This window comes from Neolamprologus multifasciatus, chromosome 12, assembly GCF_963576455.1.
Source record: "Neolamprologus multifasciatus chromosome 12, fNeoMul1.2, whole genome shotgun sequence".
NCBI lineage: Eukaryota > Metazoa > Chordata > Actinopteri > Cichliformes > Cichlidae > Neolamprologus > Neolamprologus multifasciatus.
In genome coordinates, this window is record NC_140450.1 from 2,881,114 (window position 1) to 2,907,135 (window position 26,022).

A 26,022-nucleotide genomic window follows, 5' to 3' on the forward strand; every position below is an offset into this window, starting at 1 on the left:
ATTTTTGAAAACTCAGTTTTTGCATTTACGTGTGGACGAGAAAAACGGAGAAAATGCAGCGTCAAAGGTGTGCGCATTTTTTTGACGTCACACCACGTTATTGTTTCGGTGAAATGAATTTCTACAATACTGTTACTGTTAATTGTTCTCTCTGCAGTGTTTAAATGCTTACATACACACAGTTACTGTCCCTCCACACATATGACTCGATTCTGCTTCTATGCCTCAGCTTTGTTTACTTTTTCCCACGAGGCTTCTAGACTTCTGATTGCCCAACATTTCTACACGGTTAGGAATATAGCGCCACCTGTTGCTTTGGCATGTTCCTAGCAGCGTTTTCCTTCATTTCTGCCTTTACGTGTGGACGGGATTATTTTTTAAAACGAAAACAGAAAATCTCAGTTTTGAAAAATACCCGTGTACGTGTGGACGTAGCCTTACTGGCCATTCATGCAGCACTTTATGCAATACACCTTTAAGTACTTATCCAGCACACAACCATTTAAAATCACCAGTGCACTTAACAGTCTCTGAGTACCCAGAATAATAGAGCCTGCACAATCCACGCAAAACATCCCAAGCACCGCTTCCCCAGAACACCCACAGTACCCGGGGCCTTGTGATTCGTGCTCTTTAGTTTAAACTGTTTTTTTTTTATAGCTAAACCAACAGTTACCGTGATGAAGACTGAAGGTGTGTGTTTGCAAAGACAGAAAGATTAAACCTGGAGAGCAGGTAAGGCAGGAATCACTGACCGGAGCGGCCGTGCTGAGCGGGAACAGCGAGCTCTGTGACCAAAGACACGAGGCGCTGACTTGATTCATAAATATTTTATGTACAAAATAATGTTACAAGTATATTCAACATATGTCACATTAGAATAATGATAAGTACTTTACATACAGTCTTCATATTTCACAGTACATACATGAGGGGAAAGAAATCACAATTCTAGCTGATGTTTACAATAAATACATGCTCTGGATGTAGGCATTGGTTTCATTTCTTACAAACTTACAGTGAAACAGAGTGCAAGAGTTCGGGTGTAACTACAGATGTGGCTCACTTCTATAGTTGCTTTCGTGGAGCCAGTTTGAAAAAATAAAAAGTGGGATGTCTGCAAAGGCCACATCTGTCAAATACAACCCGAAACATGAGAGAAAGCTGAATGAGGCTCGCTGAACACGGAGGTCCTTGGCACATAAACAGACAAGAGGGTGGAAAAAAACCCCACTTACAGTCAGCCTGTTTGCTCTGCCTGTATTTTCTTAATGCAAAATGCCACCTTGTGTTTGGAAACGCGAGAACGGTCAAATATGTGACGGTGCACGCACGGCGAGGCTGCAGCGGCTGATTGTATCTGTCCTAGTTTGTAAAAACTGTTAAAGTAAACAAAAAGATTGATTGGTTTGGTCCTATATTCGTGTTCACGCTGTGTAACACTTAAAAGGGTTTTTCAGCTGTTGTTTCCATTCACAGCATTTTGTCACCATCACAAATTAGCATTAAATCAAAACCTCAAACACCCAACGGCCCAGCAGTCAGTCAGAGCTTTTGCTTCTGAATAACATCTTTACTTTAAATTTACAAGTCAGTGTTGTCATATTTCAAGTCTCTTAAAGCAGGCTAGCTTTGTGAGCTAACTCATCTGCTTATTTTAAGGCAACGCAATCCATAAAAACTTGCTACAAAATCAAACACAGCCCGTCTTAGTGCTCCTGCAGGTTTCATAGATCAGTCTGAAGCTAACATCAAAGGGAAAAACACGTCTGAGACATTTCCTGTTTAATTACCTGCAAATCATCAGGATCTGACGCTGTATCACAATATTTCACACGGTTAAATTTGGCTGCAAATGTGTGACACTCACTCTGTGGATAATGCATATCCTGACTACTGTGTGATGACTTTCTTAAGTTGTGTTAATTAACATATGTGTGTTACAGTTACAACTCCGTCTACGACTAAATTGTGTATCAGTCTTAAAGGTTTCGGCTTTCTGCAACAAATCAAATAAAGCATTTGTTCACTTTAGTGTGTTTTCATGACATTAAGTTTTGGATCCAGAGTCACACACGGTGTCTGTAAAGAGTTTAAAGGCCTCAAAGGCTCAAACATTATAAGAAGGATATGGGCTCGTGTAATCTCAGTGATACTCACAGTCAATTCACCAGCAAGGATTACACCCTGAAACACATTTAGTTTATAGAGGAGGGTGAGCAAAGACCTACAGTGGTGTCGGCCTCACCGAGGGTCGGCCCTGGAGTCATGAAAAAACAGGGAGGTCGTTTATAGACGCATGAGTGACAGGGGAGTGTTTGAGCTGTCGTCCTGCTGCTAAACTTAGGTTACTGTTTAGGTCTAGTTTTAAAATGTGTCACGCGGTCAAGTATCTTGGTGGTATTTGAAAGTCAGAATGATTTTATCCAGATTAACTCACTAAAATATTAAATTATGAAATGACACCACAAACAAAAGCAAAGTTAACTGGATGGATGCTATGCTGAGCTTCCCTTCACCTGAAACGATCACAGCAGATGGCTGCCGTTCCTGAGAACGTTTCCAGAAGTTTCTTCCTGTTAAAAGAGTTTTCTGTTGTTGCTAAGAGCTTTCTCGTAGGGTTGGTTGGATCGGTGATTCTCTCTAAAATCATCGTCTGATTTACATTTTGAGAGACGATCTTTTCCTCAAAATTTGCCCTTTTTAACAAATCCATTTTTCTCATTCCAACTCTGATAAACTCGTACGTCATCAGTCAGAAGGGTCTCCGTCAGTTAAGGATGAAGGTGAAACGCTGCTCACAGAAAACAGACAAAGCTACGCTTCTAAACCTCGCTTTCAGTAAAGCCCGTTTCGGCTCATCTGCCTTCCTCCGCGGGGCGAGTTTCCGATTTCAGCTTGACAAACTCTTTGGCCACCTCGTCAGCAGGACGCTGGGACAGGATACGCATCACCGTCATGCCCGTCTCGTCGGTGTGAATGCGCGGCCCGAGAGGACACCAGCACACGCAGCTCTTGCGGTCGGCCACGTCGCGCAGCTGAACGACGGCCACGCCGACCACCCGGTCCGCCCGTCCGAAGCAGTAATCCTTCACAGTCACCTGCAGCTCGTAGCAGTCTGGGGATTCTTTACCCAGGACGCTGCGAGCAGAGGAAACAATTAACCATCTGCGGTATCTCGACCCACTCAACAATCTTACTTGCTGCCGCTTCAGATTTCCAACTCACAACTGGAAAGCCTCGTTGAATTTTGCCGTCCAGCTGTTGTTCTTGGATTTTGTGGTGAACTTGCGCTTCTTGTCAGCGAGGAATGGACCGACCATGGAGACGTCGACGAAAGGCCGAAACATCCCAGACGTCTGCCACTTCATGTCGTTCACCACGATGACTGGAGGGGAGATGAGAGAGAGGGTGAGCAGGTAAAGGACAAGAGAGACAAACACAAAGCAGTGGGGGTGATGCTACTGCATGCACGCATGTAGATTAGTGCTGCCACAAATGATTATTTTGATAGTCAACTAGTCACCGATTATTTTTGCGATTAGTCGACTAATCAGATCATCATCCATTCAACGTAAAACGTACAGCTTATTGCACCAGCAGCATCTGCTCTTATATAACTATCATTATCTTACAGCTTTAAGTGTTTAAGGTATGTGCTAACTAAAAATAAAGACAAGATGATAGTTTATTAAATTTTAATGACATTTGCTGATTGTTTTGGTGAAGTTTAATAAACTCCTTGCTATCTAAAATATAACAGGACACCGGAGTATATTCTCGAGCATCTCACACTTCTGATAATCAGCTGTCTGCTTGATGTTTATTCAGCTGTGTAAAAACTATAACTTTAATCTCAGCCAAACCGATTTACTCAGGAACAAATAAAATACTAAAAAAAGCCAAACAATAACATTTTTAAGTTATCTAAGTGACTTATATATCATGTTTAACCTGAGTAGCGAAAGACGGCAGTGGGTTTGAAGACGATTTGCCGGGAGTCCGGTGTTCTCACGGCTCTAGTTAGCCTAGCCCCCGGCTAGCTATCGAGCTAGTGGGTAACAGACGTCTCCGGAAACGTCGGAGCGCTTTTGAAAATATGTGGTGTCTTGATAAACTGAGCAGATATTTGAGGTTTACACAGCTACATTCTCGCCTGAACATATGTTAAATGTTTATTTTGTGACCCAGAAAGAATAATAAGAGTAATATTAAAACTAACTAGCTGCCGCCATTGTTGGAAACTGAGCTGGGCCGCGCTATGAATTCTGGGACACAGCTTCTTCTTCTTCTTCGGGGTTTAACGGCAGCTGGCATCCTTGTACATGCAGTGCTGCCATCTTCTGTTTCAGTCCGTTATTACACTCTTAACTCCTACTACTTATTCCTGCGTCTTTTGTGATCTAACAAAGCTTCAAACGACGCGTCGACTATTAAATCAGTCGTCGACGATTTTGATAGTCGACATAATCGTGACTAGTCAACTAATCGTGGCAGCCCTAATGCACGCATGTAGATCTACAAATACATCAAGTCACCAAAAATGTGTGTGGTGGTTTCTTTTGTTTTGGACAGCCTGTGCTTTGGACAAGAGTGAAAAAATGATAAGAAACTATTTAAGATATAAGAAAGTATTTCAAGTTCACCCCAAGTTTACTTGATTTGGTCAAAATTTGTTCCTCGCTATAAGTTTAAATTCAAATGTTTGAACAGATCTGCTTCATGTGGAGACGAGGTCTGTTGTTGTGATTTAAACATCTGTATGTGCGTCTCACCTTTGACGTTGACCTTGCGCTCTTTGCCGAGCAGCATGTCGATCTGCAGCAAGGCCTCTCCGATCGGCTTATCTACCCCCGAACCTGCACGACACAGCCAGAGCGGTATCACACATTAACGCGATTAAACACATCTTTAAACTTCACTCACTGTGTAATTCACTTCTCATGGCGGCTTCAGTGACCCATTGTCATCTCTTTATTTCTGCTTTGGGCAAGCTTGTTAATTTAATCTCCACAGAAGCTGATAATGGAGAGTTGGTGGCAGAAATGTTTCACCACCAACAACAGCAAATCACCAAAGTCCAGTCAAATACAGCGAGGAGGAGAGGAGGCATGCGCTTTGTTTCAAGGATGCAAAAGGACCTTTCATTAAAGCTCATCGCTGTGATAGCAACATTTCCAAAATTCTCCAAACTGTTCTCATTATTTTCCTCTTTAATATTAACTGTGAGCTGCGAGGGGCTGCAGCTCTACACAAGTGTGAAGGTGTTGGTTCTGTTTTTGTGTTGAGGAGCACTCCACCTCCTGGGGTCTATTTTATTCGGAGTTCAGCGAGTTCTTCTTGTATCAAAGAAGACTTACCCCTATCAGGTCTGATCTTCTCATTGGCGGTGATTCTGATGCCCATCCCATCATGCACTGAGAGGACAGGGAAGAGGAGAAAAGTTTAAGGTTTGAACCACAGAGAAGACAAAAACCATCCACACTGAGCGTGCAGCGAGTGGAGTTTGTGTGTGTGCGATCACCTTGGGAGTGCTGTGTGGTGACGAAGGTCTTGATGAGAGCATCGGTGCTCTGGGAGTAGAGGGAGAGGGCGTAACGCAGCGATGCCAGTTCAGGACTTTTCTCGACGAACGCCTTCTTCAGCCCATTTCCTCCTGCGTGGAAATATTGCTGAAAGGAAAGGAAGTGGCAAGGTGGAAGTGAGGAAATGCTCACTTTAGAGGAACAGCTCAATAAAATACTGTTATGATTCAGTGTCATGGATATTTTTTTTGTACTGTGTTTTTTGTCTGCCACACCAGAGGGTGGCATAGCTTGTTTCCTGTGTTATTGCTGCTATGTGAGCTCCAGGTGGAGGCTGACCATTGGTGGAGGACTGGGAGAGGCCGGCTATAAATGAGGACCCTTCTCAACTGGCACGCCCCCGCCTACTTCCTGGTCCCAACGAACTGTGCATGTGGCTGCGTGTGAATTTGTATTCTGGAAGAATAGTTGGTTGTATATAGATGTAAATAGTTTTCGATACTTTTTTTTGACTCGGTAGCTGTAGGGGTGAGAAGCCATTTTTCTTTGGGAACCTTTTCTCCTGTTTTTGGGTAGGGAGGCAGGTAAGACACCTGTAATTTTCTTTTGGGGCCTTCTGTGAAGGTAAGCCAGCTGCATTTCATTTCTAGAGTTTTTGTTTGTTGTTTTGGCCATGCTCACCCTGACGTCCGCTACCTTTTGGGGTTTAATAAACTGACTGGCTGTTGTGAAATCTGTGGCAGCTGTTTTTTTTTGGTTCGTCTTCCTTGAGAGCAGGGAGTGAGGGGGCATTTCTCCTTATTTTTATTTTCCTTATGTTACACGCCGGTTTTCCCTGGGCTGGGGGCTCGTCCATTGCTTTTTTTTCGTCTCGTTTGGGTTGGCTTGGGCTCGTTCGTTCTTTATTTGTTGTCGTCGTCGGTGGGTTGCCAGTGTCATTTGTTGACTCTGTTTTTCTAGTTGGCAGTTTTTTTCTTGTGTGGGGGGAAGGGTGTTTTGTAGTGGGTGTGTTAGTATGGAGTTTAAATTAGAGGAGTTCACCATGAGTCTGTTGTTGGAAAGGTGTAAAAAGGATGATTTGGTGCTCATTGCAAAAAATTTTTGAAGAGTAATGAAGAGTAATACAATTTTCTTCTTAACCCTAAACTCTAAGCTCATGCGGGCACTTCAAATACGGCAGCGAGACGGAAAAATGAAGCTGTAAAAGAGATGCAGGCGTTCACCTACCTTGATTGACTCGAGGCTTGCATCAATAATTATGCACTGCTTGGGCGTCAGGGTTTTGGCTTCACCTCCTCCCTACAGAAGTCAGAGAAGTTACACATCACAGATACACAAAACCCAATCATGAGCACACATCAGTAAGTCCTGATGCTGGATAATAACTACAGCCAACTATTATAGAAAGTCTGGAAGTTTGCAGTTATGAGCTGTGAAGGTGGTAAAATGGATTTGAATGTACTGCGACTTGTGCAGGTTTACGGACTTTATCTACGATTCAAACTGCAGATTTTTACTGAACCGTTAGCGAGCAGAGTTATTATTGAACTGTAATAAGAATTTACAGTGAAACATAAAGGCAGCTACGCCCTTTATCGACAGTCTGTGTGTTACCTTGAGGTTAGAAAGTCCTTTAGCTGCTGTGAGGAGCTGAGCTCCCTGCAGAGACAAAGACAGAGAGGTGGAATATATGAAATCTTAATAACCTTCATTTTTTCATTATTACTGCAACATTAAAGAAATCTACCAGCAGCAGTCATTTTGTAAAAATGCTGATGTCGGACACTAGATGGCAACACAGAGCTGCATCTGCAGCACGCTTAAAGCATGGTCATGTATAAGCTCGCTGTAAACTCTATTTACTTTGTTTTTCTCTGTAAAAAATTATTTTTGTAAACTAATTTAGTACATTTAGGAAAATTAGTATGATGCTGAGAAGACAGAAAAACATAATAAATACAACTGTCTCTAAATTTGGTTAGATTTGACCCCCAGCAAGAAACAACTCAGACATAAACCAAAAAAGTTTTTAAAAGACAAATCAATACAAATTGGGACAAACTGTCCTAAATGGTTGTCCTTTCATAAATGTCCTTTCCTTTACTGTCCCCAGAGTAAAAGTATGTAAACGCTGGACTTTTTAAGGCCACTCGGTTGTGCTGGTTAATGTGCTCACCAAGCTGTCATTGCTCTGAGGCAGCACGATGGTCTTCTCCAGGCTGCTCAGGACGATCTTCCACAGATCCTTTAAGATCCTCTTCAGCACCGTCTTCTCACAGATGTCAGCAAAAATACTGAGACTGGATTACAAGCAAACACGGAAAAATGTGAGAGACTGTGTGCAGAAATTGGCCTTAAAGCATTCTGAAGTCACTCTGTGCCTGTGTGCTGCACAAAAGACTGACACAAACACAAATAAACACACAACTAACGAAGAAAAACTAACATGATGACAAAGGATACATTCGGCTTTTTTAAAATGAAAATAAAAAATCCAGATAAATCAGTGAAACAGATAAGAAGCAAATATCAATGTTGCTAAAAAAAATCGTTTTGTTCTGATTGTACAGCACACTCTGTCTCATAGCTGAGGCCTCATTCATCAAAATTATTTGACTGCTATGAAAGCAAAGATACGGCCTGATCAGGTGACGCAAAAAGATGAAACATATTAAGATGTCATGATGCTGGGTTTCTGTTAAATCTCTCTCTCTGAGTCCTGCAGTAGTTCAGACGAGCAGATGAAACAGACAAAAAAAGAAGCTGAAGAGGAGTAAAGCATTCAGCTCATCTGATCAGAGGTAGTGATGATAATTCTCTCAGGATGAACACAGAAGCATTTTAACTTTTCTGTTTCCATCGATTTTCTACCACTTTGTCCAGTTGAGGGTCTCTGAGGGACTGGAGCATATTGTAGTGAGTTTTGGGATTTGGGGTGCATGGTCATTTTTTTAATGACTCATCTGTTTTCAGTCAATGAGCAAACGTTGGATAATCCTCCTTTCTTAAACGATAATGTTTTATTCTGAAATGAGTGAGACCTTCAGGTCATCAGGAAGGTGTTTACAAGACCTCACAGCCAGCTGTTCTCCCAGACACAGGTATTGCCCCCTGGTGGCCACTAAAAGAATGCAGCTAGGTCTATCTTTTCTACTGTGTACATGTTTTACATCAAGTTCTTTTTAATAAGCTCTTGTAGTGGATCTGTGTGACATCAGGTGGGGCAAAACTTAAACACCAGTCTTAAGTATTATTAAGTTGTACTTTTCAATTTTTCTTAAGGCTCTTTATACTGTAAGGTACAGACGCTGTTCAGCTTAAAGACACTGTAGGACACGCCCCTTTGTTACCAACAGGCCCCTCCTCTTACTCCTTTGTACTTTGTACTTTACTCCTTTGTACTTTGTACTTTAAAACGCTGTCTGTAATTTGTTTCACAACGACTTCGATGAAGGACACAAGCTGACACAAACGCACGCTGGTTGATGGTCAAGTTGTTTTATACACTACAAGTGTTTCTGGAGCTTTAACCAATTCAAATTCCCCTCATTCAAAATTGAAATGTCACCCGTCTTACCCAGTAATCTATCTGCCCTTCAAGCCAGTGACTCCCTGATCTTTAAATTCATTGTGAGATGTCTCTGTGTTTAAGGCTGCTTATTGTGCAGCGCTCGTCCTTTCCATCTCCACCTCATCTGGGTCGTCCTGACTCCATCAGCCATCTGTTTACACTGCTCCACCAACACAAGTGTCTCCGGTGACTTCAGTCACTATCTTGAACCTTCAGCTGGAGCCTTTGCTCCGTCTCACCACTTCAATTTTGCATACTCATATTTTGAATCTATGTTTCCCCCGTACTGCAACACTGTTCATATGATATTCCAAACAGCACACTGTACCAATAAATAATGAGACAAAACACACATATGAGTTATAGCAGCTTGCAGCCATAAAATATTAAGGTAAAAAAAGTTTCTACCTATGAGCACTGTGGTACTGCAAAGCTGGATCGATTTTAACTCGCAGAAAGTAAAAAATCATTTGTGTTAATGGAAATACACATTTCATTTAAACCATGAAATTAATGACTTAAAACTTCAAGAGTACATTCAAGTTAAGACAATCACCCTGGTGGTGAACTCTGATATAATCTACAACATAAGCTACTTACTTCCCATCCAGAAACTCCATGAGGGGCCTCAGCATGGTGTCAGCGTCTGCCTCAGCGGTGCTGTGGTTGGGGGGGCCTTTCATCTGGTAGAGAATCTCAGCCATCTGACGCATGCAGCCGTTAATGCGAGTCTGGAAACTGGAAGCAGAGGCCGAGGCAAAGTTAGAGGAAAAAGACCTCTGCAAAGGCGGTGAATGCTCAGTCATTCAACTGTGTGTGTGTGTGTGTGTGTGTTAGGTTCCAGCTTAATCAGGATAAGGTTGGCTTGATTAAGAGACCAGGAAATGAGCATTTTTACCTCTTAGCAAACATGGTGCTGAAATTGTCCAGGACGGTGCTGAGCTTCACCTGCAGATCGTTCAGGTTGTCAGCCGCCTCAGTATCCAGCTGCAGCACACATAAAAGAGCCGGAGCAGAAAGGAAGAGGAAGAGGAGGTGTTCACAGGTTATTTCAAACTTTTATTAGCAGTTCCACAGTCTGCTCGATAGACTGCAAAAACCTCATGCATGAATCGGATGCAGCTTCACGGCTGAGTATCCTGTGCTTCTGCAGCACGGCTGCCAAACTCGTTTTCATTTAACGAACTAGAAGGAGCCCAGTTTGATCTCGAGCGGGCTGGATCACTAAAGCCAACCCGTAATAACCTTAATATACATATATGCTACATGTATGCATAGCAAATATAAAGAAGTATATTCAGAAATCATTTACATGTATTGAGTCATAAATTTATAAACAAATGATAAGATTGAAATTAGAAAAATTTAAATGAATCCAATAATCCATGACACTGTTACAACCTGTGAGCCAGGCTCAGTAAATATGTATGAACCAGACTGGAGTTAGACGAAACGCGTGCACGAGCTCTACTGCAGGAAGCGTGCTGAAAAGATGACGAGCTGTGTGTAGCACCACATTTCTTTCACGGTAGGTTAGACACTGATGACTGCGAGCGCGTGAGTCACACAGCGACTTGCAGTTTGGGCGTATTTGCAGTTTGATAGGTAGGCAAACAGGAAGTAAATGCTGACTGAAATGCACGTTGGAAAGGCCGAGTTGTAAAGAAATCACATATGTAATGGGCGATACGGATGAAGAGTCCTTTTATGCCTCTTAAAAGCTGTTTACCAGCATGAAAGGAACACTTCGAGCTGTAGAGAGCACGCCACTTCCTTAAGTGTCGAGAATATATGAATACACCTCTGAAGTTTGAAGTCTGTAGTAAAAACTATTTCACCTTTTCTTAGCAGGAAGCTGTCACCTGTTTTTCATCAGGCTTCCCATGAGTCAACTTTGTGAGGATAAAAGTGTTGTGAACAAAACAGACGATAATAAACCTGATGGCTGACGTTTAGAGCAGAAACAAGGAGGAAGCTGCAAACACAGCAGCCTAATATTAAATGACTTTTACACACTAATGTTGTAATGATGTAGGATAAATGTTATTTTTATGTTGGTATATTTACTCCCAAAAATTGCTCCTTATGTGCTTATCTCCTTTGCTCTTTGCTTCAGAGCATCTCCAGATCTTCCCAGTACTCAGAGTCTGGAGTGAGTTCACTTGACTGGAGCGTGTGCAAGAACACCTCTGGGCAACAACGCACTCCAGGCTAACCTCTCTTTTAAATGGACTCACTGAAATACGAGCGCTGCACATTTCTGGGTTTCAGTTGCGCCCTGTAGGTAAAGCAGCCATGATTTAATTTGAAAAATAAAATAGATTTTTACTGTTTTTGAAATCTCTTGCCTCGAACACAGAAACCAGTGCGCGCACAGTCGGAGGAGCAGCTTGACTTTAACAAAGGTCCGTGCTTTCGAAAAGTGGAACTCTTTAATATTTTATGTTTTCTATGTTCTCTTTTCAGCTTCTGCAAGTACGTAACTAACATCTGTATCTAACGTGTGCCATGTTTTCAATGTGCACACATGTAAATGGCAGAGAAATCTGCAAAAAATGACCCTTAACTCCAACCCAAATGCCACAGAAAACGTAAATATGCAACTTCCTGCTCGAAACTACCAAAAAAACATCACACTAGCTTTCATGTGTTAACCTGTGAGGGTGCCCAGATGCACCCTCACAGGTTAACACATGAAAGCTAGCTACGGACCCGTGCGTTTTTATGGTTAGACCTGTGTGGACTGTGTGGGCGTGTCCAGACCAGGTTTTGAATTGACACATCTCTCTTCTGTCGAGACCATCGGGGTGGGACAAATTAAACACCAATAAATCTTATGGGAGTTTGGTGACATGACATAAATTTCAACATAGAAAAGCAAAGGTCTCATTAGGCTGTGATTGAATAACTGTGGCTACAAACCCTGAGCAACAATCGACTGTTTTGACAAAAACGCCGAGACTGAGCCTGCAAGATAAAGTGGCCTTGAGAAGCCTGGTAACAGTCCTTCAATAAAACTAAAATACAACCTGAAGGTTTAAGCCCATTAGTATGCTGGACCTCAAGCATTCACCGCGTGTTACACCAGTCAAGTGGCTAGACGACTACAAGATAAGGCATCCCATCCCATCTTTGTAAAAAGCGTGCCATCAATAACTGTGGAACTGTGTTATTAGCTAGAAGACATTGGGCATACTGCCAGAACATATAATTGGACTAAAGGAGGGTCACGACTTTCAAGTGACAGTGTTTTAGCGTTTTGCATTTTAATTGAGAAATGTTGCAGTGAGTGAAGTGAAAGGTTGGACTGCAAACTCGGGCCTTTCAGAATAAATCTGTTCTGGTCTGAATCCAAAACGTAAATGCACCGCGGCGTGGACGTGAACGCTAAAGTGATGAACATAAACATTCTGACAGAAATTTGTAAGTGACCGTGCACATTTGAGATGTCCTTGAAAACTCCACGACATCAACAATCCTTTGTAATATTATTAGGCAGTGTAATAAACGGAGAACGTGTAATGACTAAAACTGGAATAGTAGATAATAGCGTTTATATGTGGTATATAAAGTTGTTAAATTACCATACTCTGCACTCATTAACAAGGTAGCAAAGCATATCCTGCTTTATGGTTTATGTTTCTTACTGTAATTCATAATTTACCCAGTGAACATCATGCTATAGTAACTCAAACTGAATAGGCCACAGATCAAGCCAGCATCAAGTCATTTTTACACAGACATCTATGCAAACACACTTATTTGTTCGGGCCATTAGAACAACACTGGCTTTCATTTATCAGACCTGGAAGCTGTGCTCGTCTCTTATATACACACTTAACCCTCTGCAGAGTGCTACCATCATTAGCTTAAAAGAAAAAAAAAAATCAATATTAATCTCATGTTTCCTGCCAAATTTTGTGTGTTCAACTAACTGCTAAGAATGACATTCTGTGCTTTTACATTACATTTCGCATTTACCTTCTTTATAAACCCAACAGCACTGTTCATCATGTGTTGGTGTCATTTTTTGTGGAAAAATTCAAAACGTCAGACATTCAACAAATCATCAATTTTCTAAGGCTACGTTAACACTGCAGGTTTTGATGCTCAATTCCGATTTTTTTGATCAAATCCGATTTTTTTGTCTGCTCGTTCACACTACAAATAAAATGCGACAGCAAACGCGCTCCAGTGTGAACGCTCAAAGCGGCCGCATGCGCAAAAGAAGACTTCACACACAACGCGCTCTGTTTAGACCCAGAGCAAACAGTATTGTTTGACTGATGGTCCTTAATATAAAGACTTCAGACTTCACGTTTTCCCAATTTTTGCTTTAAGTTATTTTGTTATTTACATAATAATGTAAATAACAAAATGATCCTTATTGCTGTTTTAGAGGAGCGCTGCTTCAAAGGATAGTTGCAGATTTCTGTCAGAATCTGCAGATTATACAGAACAAATAAAATGTTCACGTTTCTCCAACGTTGTCTTCCCAACAGTTTCACTGACATCTACGCTGGATGGCCAGGAAGTGATCACGATGTCTTATCGGGCGCTGATAATTGGCGTCTGTCTTGTGTCGGTGACGTAAAAGACGGATTTAATGCGACTTGACCATCACACAGCAGTCGCTTTCTGAAACATCGGATATGTATCGGATTCAGTACCACATACTAAAGTGACCCAGATCGGATTTGAAAATATCGGATTTGTGCCGTTCACACTGTCACACCATGATCGGATATGAGTTGCATAGGGTCAAAAAAATCGGATTTGATGTGCTTTCGCCTACTAAGTATAATTCATGTGAACTTTGGGAGGAGAAAGAAAGTGACTATGAGGAAACTTGCTTTCAGGTTAGAAAAGTACCTGTAAGCTTGAATACACACACACACGTCAGGTATTCATGTCTTGTGGGGACCTCTAATTGACATATTTGACCTAAACCATGAAAAATACATTCCTAACCCTCAACTTTACCCTAAACCTAACCATAACCCAACCCTGACACTAAAACCACATTTTGAGTCTCAAAAATGGCTTCAAACTCATGAGGACAGGCACTTTTGTCCTCACAAGTGACTGTTGGTCCCCACAATTGGTGGGCCCCAGAAAGATGTCTAAACAGGTACACACACACACACACACTCACAGAAACACTCCTCTCTATAGAGTCACAGCCTCAAATTAGAGGTGTCCTTTACAGGCACTGTGTGTTTGTCAGACTCTGATCCTTCTCTCACACCCAGCCGTACCTTCTTGGTCGCAGTGGTAGCTTCAGTCTTGCCAGATAGACAGAAAGGCAAAATGAAAAGGAAAAATACAAAAAAGTAAAGAGAATAATCACACAATAATGTGCAGGAGATTTAAAACACAGTACACAAACACAGGGCTGTGTTTTTACCTCATTATTATTATTATCATAGCAGGTAAAAATAGGGTTTATTTTGGGTGGGCTTTTGTAATGTCAAGTGGATTGGGTACGGATGAGTGGGTGATTTTAATAAAAGCTTTTACTTTATTGCCTCTGGTTTATTGGGATGCTACAAGGGACGTAAAAGAGGACACTGACATTGAAGGTAGGAGTCCAATGTTTCACTGCTGTCTGCTAAGGTACGCTGCTCAGTGCCTTCTTTTTTTGGCAACTCATATAATAAATGATATCCGATATTAGCATACTGCGAGTGAGGCCTTATGCCTCCCAGTGTTTATTTGAAGCCCCACAGAAAACATATATATACTATGCACTTAGACAAACAACAGCTGCTATATGTTACCTGACAAAATCTGAAGAATATGGACTAGATGGCAGATTTGAGCAGAATAAATGCTTGTCGACTTCAAATACACAAAGTAGCCATAATTCACATGCAAAGTGTCGTTACAGGGAGGCCAATCGGTGCTCTTAGTTTTGTAAAAAGGCTCCCAAAATTTCAAGATACCCAGGAGGTAGAAGAGAGCACACTAAACGTTTTTCATCCTCTGTTATTGTAGCACACGCCGTAAATTTGTTTTAAAAAACAGAAACTGTAGAATAAAGCCACGTCAAATGGGAGATGCAACAAATGAAATAGACTGGTAAATATATAGCACCTTTCTAATCTAACTGAGCACTCAAAGCACTTTTTATTACAAGGCACTATATTTAATATTCGAGGCATTTAAGCACTTTCTAACCATCACACACACACAAAATGACGGATGCACTGACAACAGCTTAGAGTAAAGCAGGCAACCTGCCTTCCTTCCTGAGCTACAGCTTTGACTTACAGATATCTAAGTAGTAAATAAAATTAAATAGACCACTCTTTGTCGTACTTTGAGATCAATCAATCAATCAATCAATCAATCAAAGCTTTATTCGCCACATGCAGGATGCCCTGCAGTGAAATGGGACCCCCCGACCTTACACACACAACACAGACATTACATGGGGATACAAGTCGGAGATCGGTAGCGTTACAGAGAAACACTGAAATATACACTACAATGGGAAAGTACAAGAGGAAAAAACAGAGACCTCTACTCATGCTGTGCTTCCATGGTAGGTAGATATCTATCTATCTATATATCTATATAGATATGATTATATGAAGTGTGACTGCACTTCATATAATCGATATCTATATCTATATATATCTATATCTCTATATCTATCTATATATCTATCTATATCTATATATCTATATCTATATATATATATAGATAGATAGATATACCATCACACTCACGATGAATCAGAGCTTCCATTATGAAATTAGATGAGTTCAGGTGGAGCACCCTCCCATTTAGCTTGGCATTGTTTAACAGTTTCTTGTCTTCCTTCCAGTTTAACCGCTTTTGAAGTCAAATATTTTTCTTTTTTTATAGAAGAAACAGTTTTGCTTATCTATCCAGGTAGAGAGGTTAGGTCAATTGGTAACTCTGAATTGGCAATACATGTTTTGCATGTGTATATTAAGATATGTTCATTTTGTTCTTCATAATGTCCACTTAAAGCCTAAACTTTCACACATACTCTGTAGCACTGCTGCATTTTGTGGCCAGTGAATTCAAAATACATAAAAACCCCTGAAATATAAAAAAAAAAAAAAAATTTATTCGCTCTGGAAGTGTCTGCCTATCCTTCACAACAACAAGCTCGATTCTGCTGTCACTACCCGCAGAATAAATGTTGCATGTTGGGATAACTATGAGGCAGGGATGCATATTAGCTACGAATTTAAAGTCAGGCGAGGCATTTTGGAGGGGCAGCAGAGGACAGAGGTCTACAGGGGGAAGACGACTGGATAAACAAACCTTGTTTACTTCCTCCTTTGTCTATTAGGAAAAAAGCAAAAAACATCAGACAAACATATCTCCTTTTTTCTTTTCATTTGGTTTCCTGCACAAACACAAATCTACCAGCCAAACACTGTCAAATATAGGCTGTTACACACACGCACACACAGTCAGTATAACACACACCTAATTTTGTAAGATGCGTTTGCAGTTCTGGACTTGTACAGCATAAACAGCTAATGTAGGTTACAGCTGTCTCAGACCGCCTTTCCAAACATTAAAAACAAACATCAGCCAGATATGAATTTGTGAAAGTGGTTCCTTATATTGACACACGTCCATTTAAATTGAGGACAACTGAAAATGCTCTCTGAATTAGCTAAATGAATATTCATTAGGCTTAAAAAGACCCAGGAGGCAGAGCTAGAGTTCAAACATGTTGATTTGATGTTGATTCTGTTGTTTGTTTAATGGCTCGATTCCTGCTGTTCTTTTGCTGGGTAGCTGCACTTTAACCAATTTATCCTCAATTTTAGGTCCAATAACTGGCTGATGTTAAGTACAAAGTGGGCCGGAAAACCAGCATCCATGCCATTTAAACAAAGCAGGATAAAGAATCATCAGCGCTGCCACTCTTTTTGAATATTATAAAGCCCTGGAAGACTTCCAGGTCTTACAAATCCCTGTACTCACTGCACTGGTTGAGCCAAAGACATAAGCTGTGTTTTAAACACCCACCTCTTTGCTCTTGGAGTCGTCCTTTGGGCAAAGATGAAAAAAGAAATTAGGAAAAGAAAGTCGACACCATTAATCTCTTTTTTTTTAATGAATTATTTTTTAAATCTTAACTTCGATTGTAGTATTTTCAGTAATTTAAATCTGAAATGTTCACATAGCACAAAGTGGAGATGAAGGGCGATGAGTGATATTACAAACGAACCAACCTGCTTCTCTTTGTCTGTCTTTTCAGCCTGCAAGGATACACATTTGTGAGTGAGCTAATGCTTAAATTCACACACTAACCCTGCAAAAAACACACTTGTTTTTACATTTGATTAAATTCATCTTCTCAGTAAGGCTCTCACTTCTCCAGGCAGACTCACATATTTATGAAGCCGATTGCTGCATACAAGTAAAACCCTCCCAGCTGGACTTTTGCCGATTCACAGTTTTCTGTCCAGACTCCTCTAAGCTGAAGAGTTAAAACGAGCCCCGAAATTTTAAAGGCACAAGGTGTTTCCACAGTATTATGCATGAGCTCACACAGGATTAAAACCTTCAGCTACCTTCAGATAGACCCTGTCATTATCATAATTTCAACCCCTTTGATCATTTTAGGATCATTAACGCCATGTACGCAGATAGCTAGCCCCCTGAGATTTGAACACACTTAAAAGTCTAGAGCTCTGAAGTGTCTGCAGTCTCTCCTCATAAACATGAAATCATTTCAATAATTACATGCTCCCTCTGTGCTTGAAGGTGTGGTAATGTGGAAGGAGTTGAAAGGGAAGCCTGCAGACTCTTGGACCTTCATGGCACATAATTGGACCCCACTGGTGTGTACTGGGACCTGTGCACTGTCCAGAAACTTCTTACTGATGAGGAACAACTAAAACTAAGTCCATTCGTATATTACAGTCTAACAGCAGTTCGTGTAATGGTCACAAAGTTTTGTTTGTTTGTTTTCGTGTTTGTGGACACATTTTTCTTTTCTTTTCTTTTGGACGCAAAAAATGATCTCATACCAGCGCTTCCAGTTTGAAAGAACAACTAAACCCATTTAATCAGGGACAGGGTATGCGGGTTCCGTAAGTTGCAGGATTTCTTTCAGACGATTGAGGTTTAAATGCCAACAGTAACTTTATTTTAGTCTTTCACTTGTTTTACTTTTATGCTTCCATTGGTTAGTTTTGGCATCACAGCTAATTGGTTAAGTTTGGAACAGTTTTCATATAACGACGGAGGTATATGTGCTGGTCAAATAACTAGGCTTCCAACTGATGTCAGTGAGAGTGGATAGAAAGATGGAGCCGAGTAAACATCACTACAGGTCACAGTAAGATAAATAAGAATTCTTATCTTAAATTTTTTTTTTTTTGGTTGTTTGTTTTTCCATAATTTGTGTATCTGCAAATATACACCTTCTGTTTTTTTCATATGAAAGAAACTATACTGTGGTGGGGATTGCTAATTTCTTGTTTTTGATTTATGTATGTTTTGTTTTGTTTTGCTTTACTTTTGTTTCATATGTTGTTTGTTTAATTTAAGACTAAAAAAAATATATATATATAAAGATATTTTTGAATGAGAGGTAAAACTTGAGGGGGTAGGGACAAATAAGTAAATACTTCTACCTACTCCTTTTCAAACAAATAATGGAATAATATATTGTAATGATTGTGAAGGCTCATGTTTGAAATGTTTGAAATAAAAATGAACTGAACTGAACTGAACTGAATTATGTTGAGCTCTGAATCATGAAATGCTACTTTAGTTGAGCCAAGAATAAAAATGGCTTTATAAATGTGGATAAATACGTTTGTGTGTGTGTGTGACTTGGCATGCTGGTACATTTTAGGCCCCTGAAGGTTCTTATCTATATCAGATATTATGATGTCAACATGTTGCCTAGTAACTGTGTAGCAGTGGGCTAATATGACCTAAATGTAGTATTTATGCACCCATCATACCTTACTAACCATTGCATAAATTATATACACAAAAACTGTATCATGAGGCCATCAGGTTGCCTGGCAACCATCTAGCCACAGGTTACAATGACCTGTTTTTAGCATTTATGCACCTGTAACACCCTTTAACGCACTGTATCATTTTAATGCCACGGCCAAAAGAGCATTATCTAAATGTGCTTTTTTTAAATGCACATTTATTTACATGAATTTTAATATGGAGTTGTTAAAGAAGAGCTCACTGAGACATATAAAAATCAATAACCAAACCTTTATATTAGTGTACATGAACGTAAACTGCCATGAGACCGGGCTGATTTACCACTCGTGTTAGCCACCGTGGTCTTTGTCTTCCACAAATGTGGGAGTTTCAAGAAAAGGTATGATTTTTTCTTCTCCTGTAGTTTGTTTTCTTTGATCAGCTAATTGTGTACAGTCAGTACGCTTCACATTAACTTTCCATTATTAACGCTGACGGCCATTCTGACCTCCTGCAGCTCCCTTCAGCTAATCTTTCAGGAACCAAGGTACCGACTTTTAAGGCCACTGACTCCAGTTCTGTGTAAAGCATTGCTCCTAAATATAAAAGAGTAAACAAACACCACTCAAAACCTTTTTTTAAGGTGGAAGTGAAGATAAATTATACAATTTGGGATTTTGGCGAGAAAAACAACACAGCAGTGATATGGAAATGCTGCAAATTAAAAGGTTTACAACATCTTTTTATTCATGTCTGCTCTGAATTAGCATTAACTTGTGTGTTTATGTTTCTAAATGAAGGTCAAGTATTTACTTTCAGTTCTGTTTTTTCTCTTCATATCTCAAAATATCTTGTTTGGCAGGTTTTTTTTAAAGCCTTTTGTAACTTATTTTTTTATATACAATAACAACTTAGGCTGCACAATCACAAATGAGCACAAAGACAAAGTACTTTAAAAAAACAAAAACATGAACACAGTTTAGTTGAAAACACACCTTTTCCTTCTTGGACTCAGACTAGAGAGGTGTGAAAACAAAAGAAAAGACAACTAAGACAAATGTTAATGAAATAAAAAGAAACTGAGCTGTCGTGTGGTTCTTGTTATGGCTCACCTTCTCTTTGTCCAGCTTTAGAACAAAAAGCAACAAAAATATATTTAAAATTAAAACAACAGAAAACAAAAAAGGCCGGGGAAGACAAAAAGTGAATGGTGCACAAGGATGTACTTGTATGTATACATACGTGGATCATATGTATACCCGCTCAGACACAAACATTAACTCTTACACACAGGAATGGTAAACTAACTGGAAGGCTTATGGTTCAGTCACACGAGTAAAAATAGGATGGCAACCCCCTTATAGAAAAACTAGGGAAACAAATCAGTGACTAAAAACATCTGATTTATAAACACAGACAGACTGACAGCACATCAGTCTGTCTGCACTGATGAGCACAAACTGTCTTTATAATAGCGAACTCAAGTGGTTTCAGACCAGATCCCCATCTTTACAGCAACAATTTCTGAGGTAATAAGAGTTTATAACACGAGTTGTAATAATTTTGGTTGTCCAGCAGTTTCCCAAGTGTGACTGCAGCATTATTAACCATGTGTAATGATTTGAGTCAGTGATGTCTGTCAGCAGGAGAGGAGAGGTCAGTTATGGAAATACTGGACATAAAGCCAAACCTTCTCCTGCTCCTCCTCACTGTCATCATAGGCTGAGGACTCATCCTACAGGAGCACAGAGGGTAAACAGCTGCTTTAAAGACAACAGTCACAAACTAAAACGTCTACTTCCAGTACAAAGTTGCTCTCTCTCCACAAAACTATTGAAGCGTCAGCTCGGTGATAATGACAATTAATGGTATATCATTGCTGAACAAATGTTTTTTACATTTCAGTGTGCTGTCGCCTTGTTTTGAAAAGGGAAGGCACGCCGTGTTGCCCCATGAGAGCGCTGCGTTTTCATTTTTAGCACTGGTTTAAAATATCTCATGTTTTCGCTTCCCACTCCAGATTTTCAATCTCGTCGGCTTTAATAGCAGGAGTCGTGTAGCACCCCGCGCTTTTCCCAAAGCATCTTTTTAGTGCTGCTCGATGGGAAAAAAATAGACATCTGGTGGAAAGAGGCACTTAATGCATCGTCACCAAGAGACTAATGCAGAGAAACAGGCACAGATGTGACGGAGCATCTATGGTGTGTTTGATCAGTTAATGACTTAATTCTGTGACAATCTAACACCCAGTTTCATTTGTGATTTTGCTGGAATAAATATTTGATTGTTTTTGCACAAAATCTGCATCTAAACTGCTGCAGGCAATATCTTAAAGAACATCAGTGCAAAACACTAAAGGCGACGAGATTGTTTTAGGAGACAAACTAAGATCCAACTGATTTTCCTGAATTAGAATCAAGAGTTGGATACAGACACTGGTGGAAAGCTGAAGTTAAAGGATGGGAAACGGGATTATTCTTCCTGGGCTGATGTTGGTGAATTTTCTTGCGTAGGGCTTTAAGCTCTGAAACACTTTCCTCTGACTTTCATTTGGAGTTTGGTTGTCTACCTTCTAACATAAAACTATCAAAACGTTACACTTGGCCATGATTAGAGCTCCTTCAGTGTCACTTCTAAGTCCTGTTCTGACCACTTGCAAGTGCTGTGATTTCACACGCATTTCAAATAAAATGAACCCAGAATTTGTGTTGTGAGAACTCAGTCGGGTCTCCAGCTACAACTCAGAGACCAAAATGAAGTTTTCAGTATAAGAGCCTGAAGGCTTTGCAGCAGGTGAAGCGTGCGACCAGAAACATGACTTCCACGGGGCTGTGCACCATGTTGTTTGTCACACGGGGTCAAACTGTCTACTATAACCTCCTGAGGTATCCGAGTTAGAACAGTCAGTGTAAATACACCTTTACTATGCAAACATGTGTTCACTCACAGCAAACTGAAAAGGTTGGTCGAGTTCTCTGACATACTAGTCAGATCTTGTTCCTTACACGTTCTTTCTCTTCCCCAAAATAAAATCATAATGACGAGTCTTTGCTTTGGTGTCGGAGACTCACCACACAAACATGCGCATGGAAGTGGTCGAAAAGGAAACTCAGGGGCGCAATGAAAAAAACAAACCTAGTAGGAGCAGCAGACGAGGAAATTTGCAGGGAATCGTAGCCAAATGATACTTGATTTTAACAGGTGGAACTTTTTGATCGTAACTTCTAATCAAACCAACATAAACATACGGTCATTATGCACAAACTGACCTTTTTCTCCTTCTCTCGGTTGTCAGCCTAAGAGTGAGCAGGAGGAGTCAAAAAGGATAAATAGGAAAGGAAAAGGAAGGTTTTATCATTATAACGAGTATGATCTATCAGAAAAATGCTCCTTTTTCATAAGGAAGGAAAACCTTTAATAAAAATTTAAGGTTGGGTGATCCAGGAATCAAAAAGTCATAAAACTAATATAAACATCATTGGATTTGAACTGTTTTTACATCCTCGAGCTAAATCTTAATATAATGATGCAGCATGCTGCCCTGCAGACACACTGCCGGCTGACTGAGGTTGGGACTCTGAAGATATCGGCCGAGACAGACTTTATCCAGCCTCACCTCTGACACGCTACCCTGTGCCACAAAGAAAACAGCTCCCTCAGACATGAACACATACACAAAACACACACTGAGCTGACTATCAAAGTCATTTCAGCAAACCATTTAGTGGCGGCTAAATACAACATGTTTATACTCCATCAAATTCAATTATCTGGCAGCCCACTGTCTGGTCTATTATGTACTCACTGGAGGGGAGAGGAAGGAGTCTGCGCTAGGACACGGCTGTAAATGTGTAAAGAGCTTTGCCAGCATGTGGTATCAAAGGCTTTAATGAATATTTTGGCATCACGTCTGCAGAGGGATTTATCACAAGTATTTAGGAAGAAGCACAATTTTCTGACAGATTAAAAACTACAGAAGACTGTATATAAAAGATGGAGCTGCCAGAATTGCGTTTTCAGGATTTTGGTTGTTTTTTAAAAAATATTTTATTTTGTAGTCAGAGTGATAAACTAGGAGTGGATCTGAGATGCTGAGGACACTGAATCTCATGCGAGCGGTTAAGTCCTAAAACTAGCTGGCTATACTGCCTGCACTCACTGGTTGCATTTTTAGGTACACCTGTTAAGGTAAGTATCGGATCGGCCAATCACATGGCAGTAACTCATTTAGGGATGTAGGCATGGTCAAGACAACCTGCTGAAGCTCAAACTGAGCATCAAAGTCTGAAAGAAAGCTGACTGTGGTATGGTTGTTGCCAGCACACAGGCTGGTCTGAGTATTTCAGAAACTACTGATCTACTGGGATTTTCCCACACCTTGTTGAGGTCAGAGGACAATAGCCAGACTGGTTTGAGCAGACTGAAATTGAACACTAACTCAAACAGCCACTCATTACAACCAAGGTATACAGAAGAGCATAGGGGCACAACCAGCAGCAGCAGACCACACTGTCCACTCCTGTCAGCTAAGAACAGGAAAGTGATGCTACGGGACACACGGACTCCTCAACAGTGGTCAACAGAAGAATAATGTTGGTTGGTCTGATGTGTCTCATTTGGATGGTTGCTATATTTGGATGGTGAGCTCATAATTTGGGCGTTCATGTCCACTGTGGTTGCTTCCAGCAGGGAAACATACCACATCACAAATCATCTCAAACTGGTTACTTGAACGTGAAATTAGTTCTCTGTAAATGGCCTTCCACAGTCACCAGATCTCTGGGCTGTGGTGGAATGGGAGACCAAATTATGGATCATTAAGGACAAACATCTCTGAGTAATGCTTTCAGCCCCTTGTTGAATCTGGATAACATTGAAGCAGGTCTGAAGGGTCCAACCCAGTACTAGCAAAGCGTACCTAATGAAATGGGCGTGAGTGTATTTGACTGTGTAAATGGTAATATAGGAAATACTGACAGAGACTAAAATCATCAAGGCTTTACTGGGGTTAGAGATCAAGTGACATCTGCATTGTATCGAGATGAGTCGCCCCCTGCTGGACAATATACAGAGCGGCAGTTTTAGGAATTTAACCGGTCGGAGCGGCACACTCCGTTTTGCATAACTATTTTTAAATTCCGGTAGCACTGCAACCACGTGAGCTAGCGCAATAATTTTTTTTGCATATGAAACCCATTATGCCATCAGCTTGTCCTAGGTCACAGTTTCCTTCCACATATGGCTTTGCAAAAACACATATTGCTCTGCTGGAAATAGTTTATTTTGATGCATATGCTGCTTTTTTGCAAATTTGCATTATAATATTTATTTTTGTTTTTCCTGCAGTATATAAAAATTGGTGTATTTCAAAAATAAAACTATGAAGACACTCAAAATAAATTTCCTGTGGTGGGAAACTATTTTGTGCAACTTTTTTGTATTTACAGTTTTGAGGGATAAGCCTCTTAAATTTCTCTAACTAGAAATATATGTTAAAAAAACAAAAACGATTTTCAATTTTTTTGTAGTTTATTGCACGTTTTTTGCAATTTATGTAATTACTATGCACTTAATGCAGACATATTATTAAAATTTAGGCTGTAATGGTTGTATTGATGTATAGCAACTTGAAATGCTCCCAAAAAATGGCTCCACAGCATGTAAACATATAATATAAGCTCTGGCGGACTTGGTTCTGTGGTAGGTCTTAAAGAGTTAAAGGCTTTTCAGATGACGACTCCATCCATCTTTTATATACAGTCTGTGCGTTCACACCTTTCAAATATTACACCCAAGATTGTTCTGAAACTGTGTTTTTGTCTCCGTCACATTGATTCTACATGACGAACTAGCGACTGCAGTTTCAGCGATTGCGTCTACTTCGTCAGAACTGAATGCGATGATTGTGTTAACAGCAGTCAAATCTCCTGTTTTAATCTCATACAGATTTCTACTTTAATATCATCGCAGCTCTGAGGAAGAGTGTGATCTTCTCCTCCTTACCTCAGATCCCTCAGCGTCTGAGCAGCCAGACTGACGTTGCCATCGACAAATTAAAATAGAAACATAAGAAAATGAGGTCAAATGAGACAAATGAGAGAAAGAAAAGGACATTTGAGGAAGCTATATGAAATATAAATGTTGGCTGTGACCTAGAAACCTTATCTCACCTTGGTCTCCACTGACTGTTAGCAAAAAGGATCAAACCCACACAAATGGGGTCATTTAAAAAACACAAGTAACATTTTATAATAACAAAAACAGACTAAAGTAGATTTCAGGAGTTTTTTTATCTGCTGTTGTGGCCTACCCACCATGTCATCGCCGCCTTCGTTGTCAGAGACAGCCTGGTCCAAATATCATAAGGAAATAAAAAGAAAGTGCATAAAATATATGAAAAAAGAAAACGACAAACCCACAAAGGAACAATCTCACCAGGAAACAATCCTCTGCTATGGTTTAGGACATGGATAATGAACTATAACTTTCAGTTGTTTCAGTTTGAGGTTTTTTGCTTGTCTATAGTTCATCCGTTTCCCATTTAATTTATCGTTTTATTTAATATGTAAGTGTATTTAAAGTGTTTGTTTATTATGTATATTATTTGTTCATATAAAAGCCTGACTAGAGCCATCAACAGCTGTAAACTCCATTGATTTAAACTGTGTTGTTCCATCAAAAAACCTTCACAACAATAAAAATAAACTGGTCTTTTTTCGAATCATCTTAAATTAAAAAATAACAATAATTGTCACAGCAAATATTTGGACTTTCACAGAAAAAGGCAACGACGACGACGCACTCAGACACAACAGGGGAACAGAAACAAATCGAACCAGTCAGAAAGAAGTCGACCCACCTCCTCATCACACTCATCGGGTTCCTCCTCATTCTCAAGCTTTCGAGAGAAAAAAACACCACGAAGAGAACGTTTTTTTTTTAAAAAACACACATCTACATCATTTATATCAG

The 26,022-nt window shown here is 40.2% G+C and overlaps 1 protein-coding gene across 8 annotated transcripts in view; it reads right to left on the reverse strand.

Moving 5' to 3' along the window:
- Positions 1–2,660: 2,660 nt before the first annotated feature.
- The window catches only part of unc13ba (unc-13 homolog Ba (C. elegans)), a 207,586-nt gene continuing 184,224 nt past the window's right edge, over positions 2,661–26,022 (reverse strand). For 4 of the 8 annotated variants that reach the window (XM_085179929.1, XM_085179932.1, XM_085179927.1 and 1 more), the window contains 22 exons: positions 25,910–25,948; positions 25,365–25,397; positions 25,221–25,235; positions 25,054–25,083; positions 22,320–22,346; positions 20,741–20,785; positions 20,163–20,177; positions 20,046–20,066; positions 17,325–17,351; positions 17,119–17,139; positions 16,399–16,419; positions 14,355–14,381; positions 9,995–10,083; positions 9,697–9,834; positions 7,702–7,825; positions 7,140–7,184; positions 6,753–6,824; positions 5,525–5,672; positions 5,361–5,417; positions 4,776–4,859; positions 3,229–3,388; positions 2,661–3,141 (listed from right to left, as the gene is read on the reverse strand). In XM_085179929.1, the coding sequence (XP_085036055.1) occupies positions 2,859–3,141; positions 3,229–3,388; positions 4,776–4,859; positions 5,361–5,417; positions 5,525–5,672; positions 6,753–6,824; positions 7,140–7,184; positions 7,702–7,825; positions 9,697–9,834; positions 9,995–10,083; positions 14,355–14,381; positions 16,399–16,419; positions 17,119–17,139; positions 17,325–17,351; positions 20,046–20,066; positions 20,163–20,177; positions 20,741–20,785; positions 22,320–22,346; positions 25,054–25,083; positions 25,221–25,235; positions 25,365–25,397; positions 25,910–25,948 (1,521 nt within the window). In that variant the 3' untranslated portion in view covers positions 2,661–2,858. The remainder of the gene's footprint in view (positions 3,142–3,228; positions 3,389–4,775; positions 4,860–5,360; positions 5,418–5,524; positions 5,673–6,752; positions 6,825–7,139; positions 7,185–7,701; positions 7,826–9,696; positions 9,835–9,994; positions 10,084–14,354; positions 14,382–16,398; positions 16,420–17,118; positions 17,140–17,324; positions 17,352–20,045; positions 20,067–20,162; positions 20,178–20,740; positions 20,786–22,319; positions 22,347–25,053; positions 25,084–25,220; positions 25,236–25,364; positions 25,398–25,909; positions 25,949–26,022) is intronic. The other 4 variants (XM_085179930.1, XM_085179928.1, XM_085179931.1 and 1 more) reach the window with 4 other exon arrangements.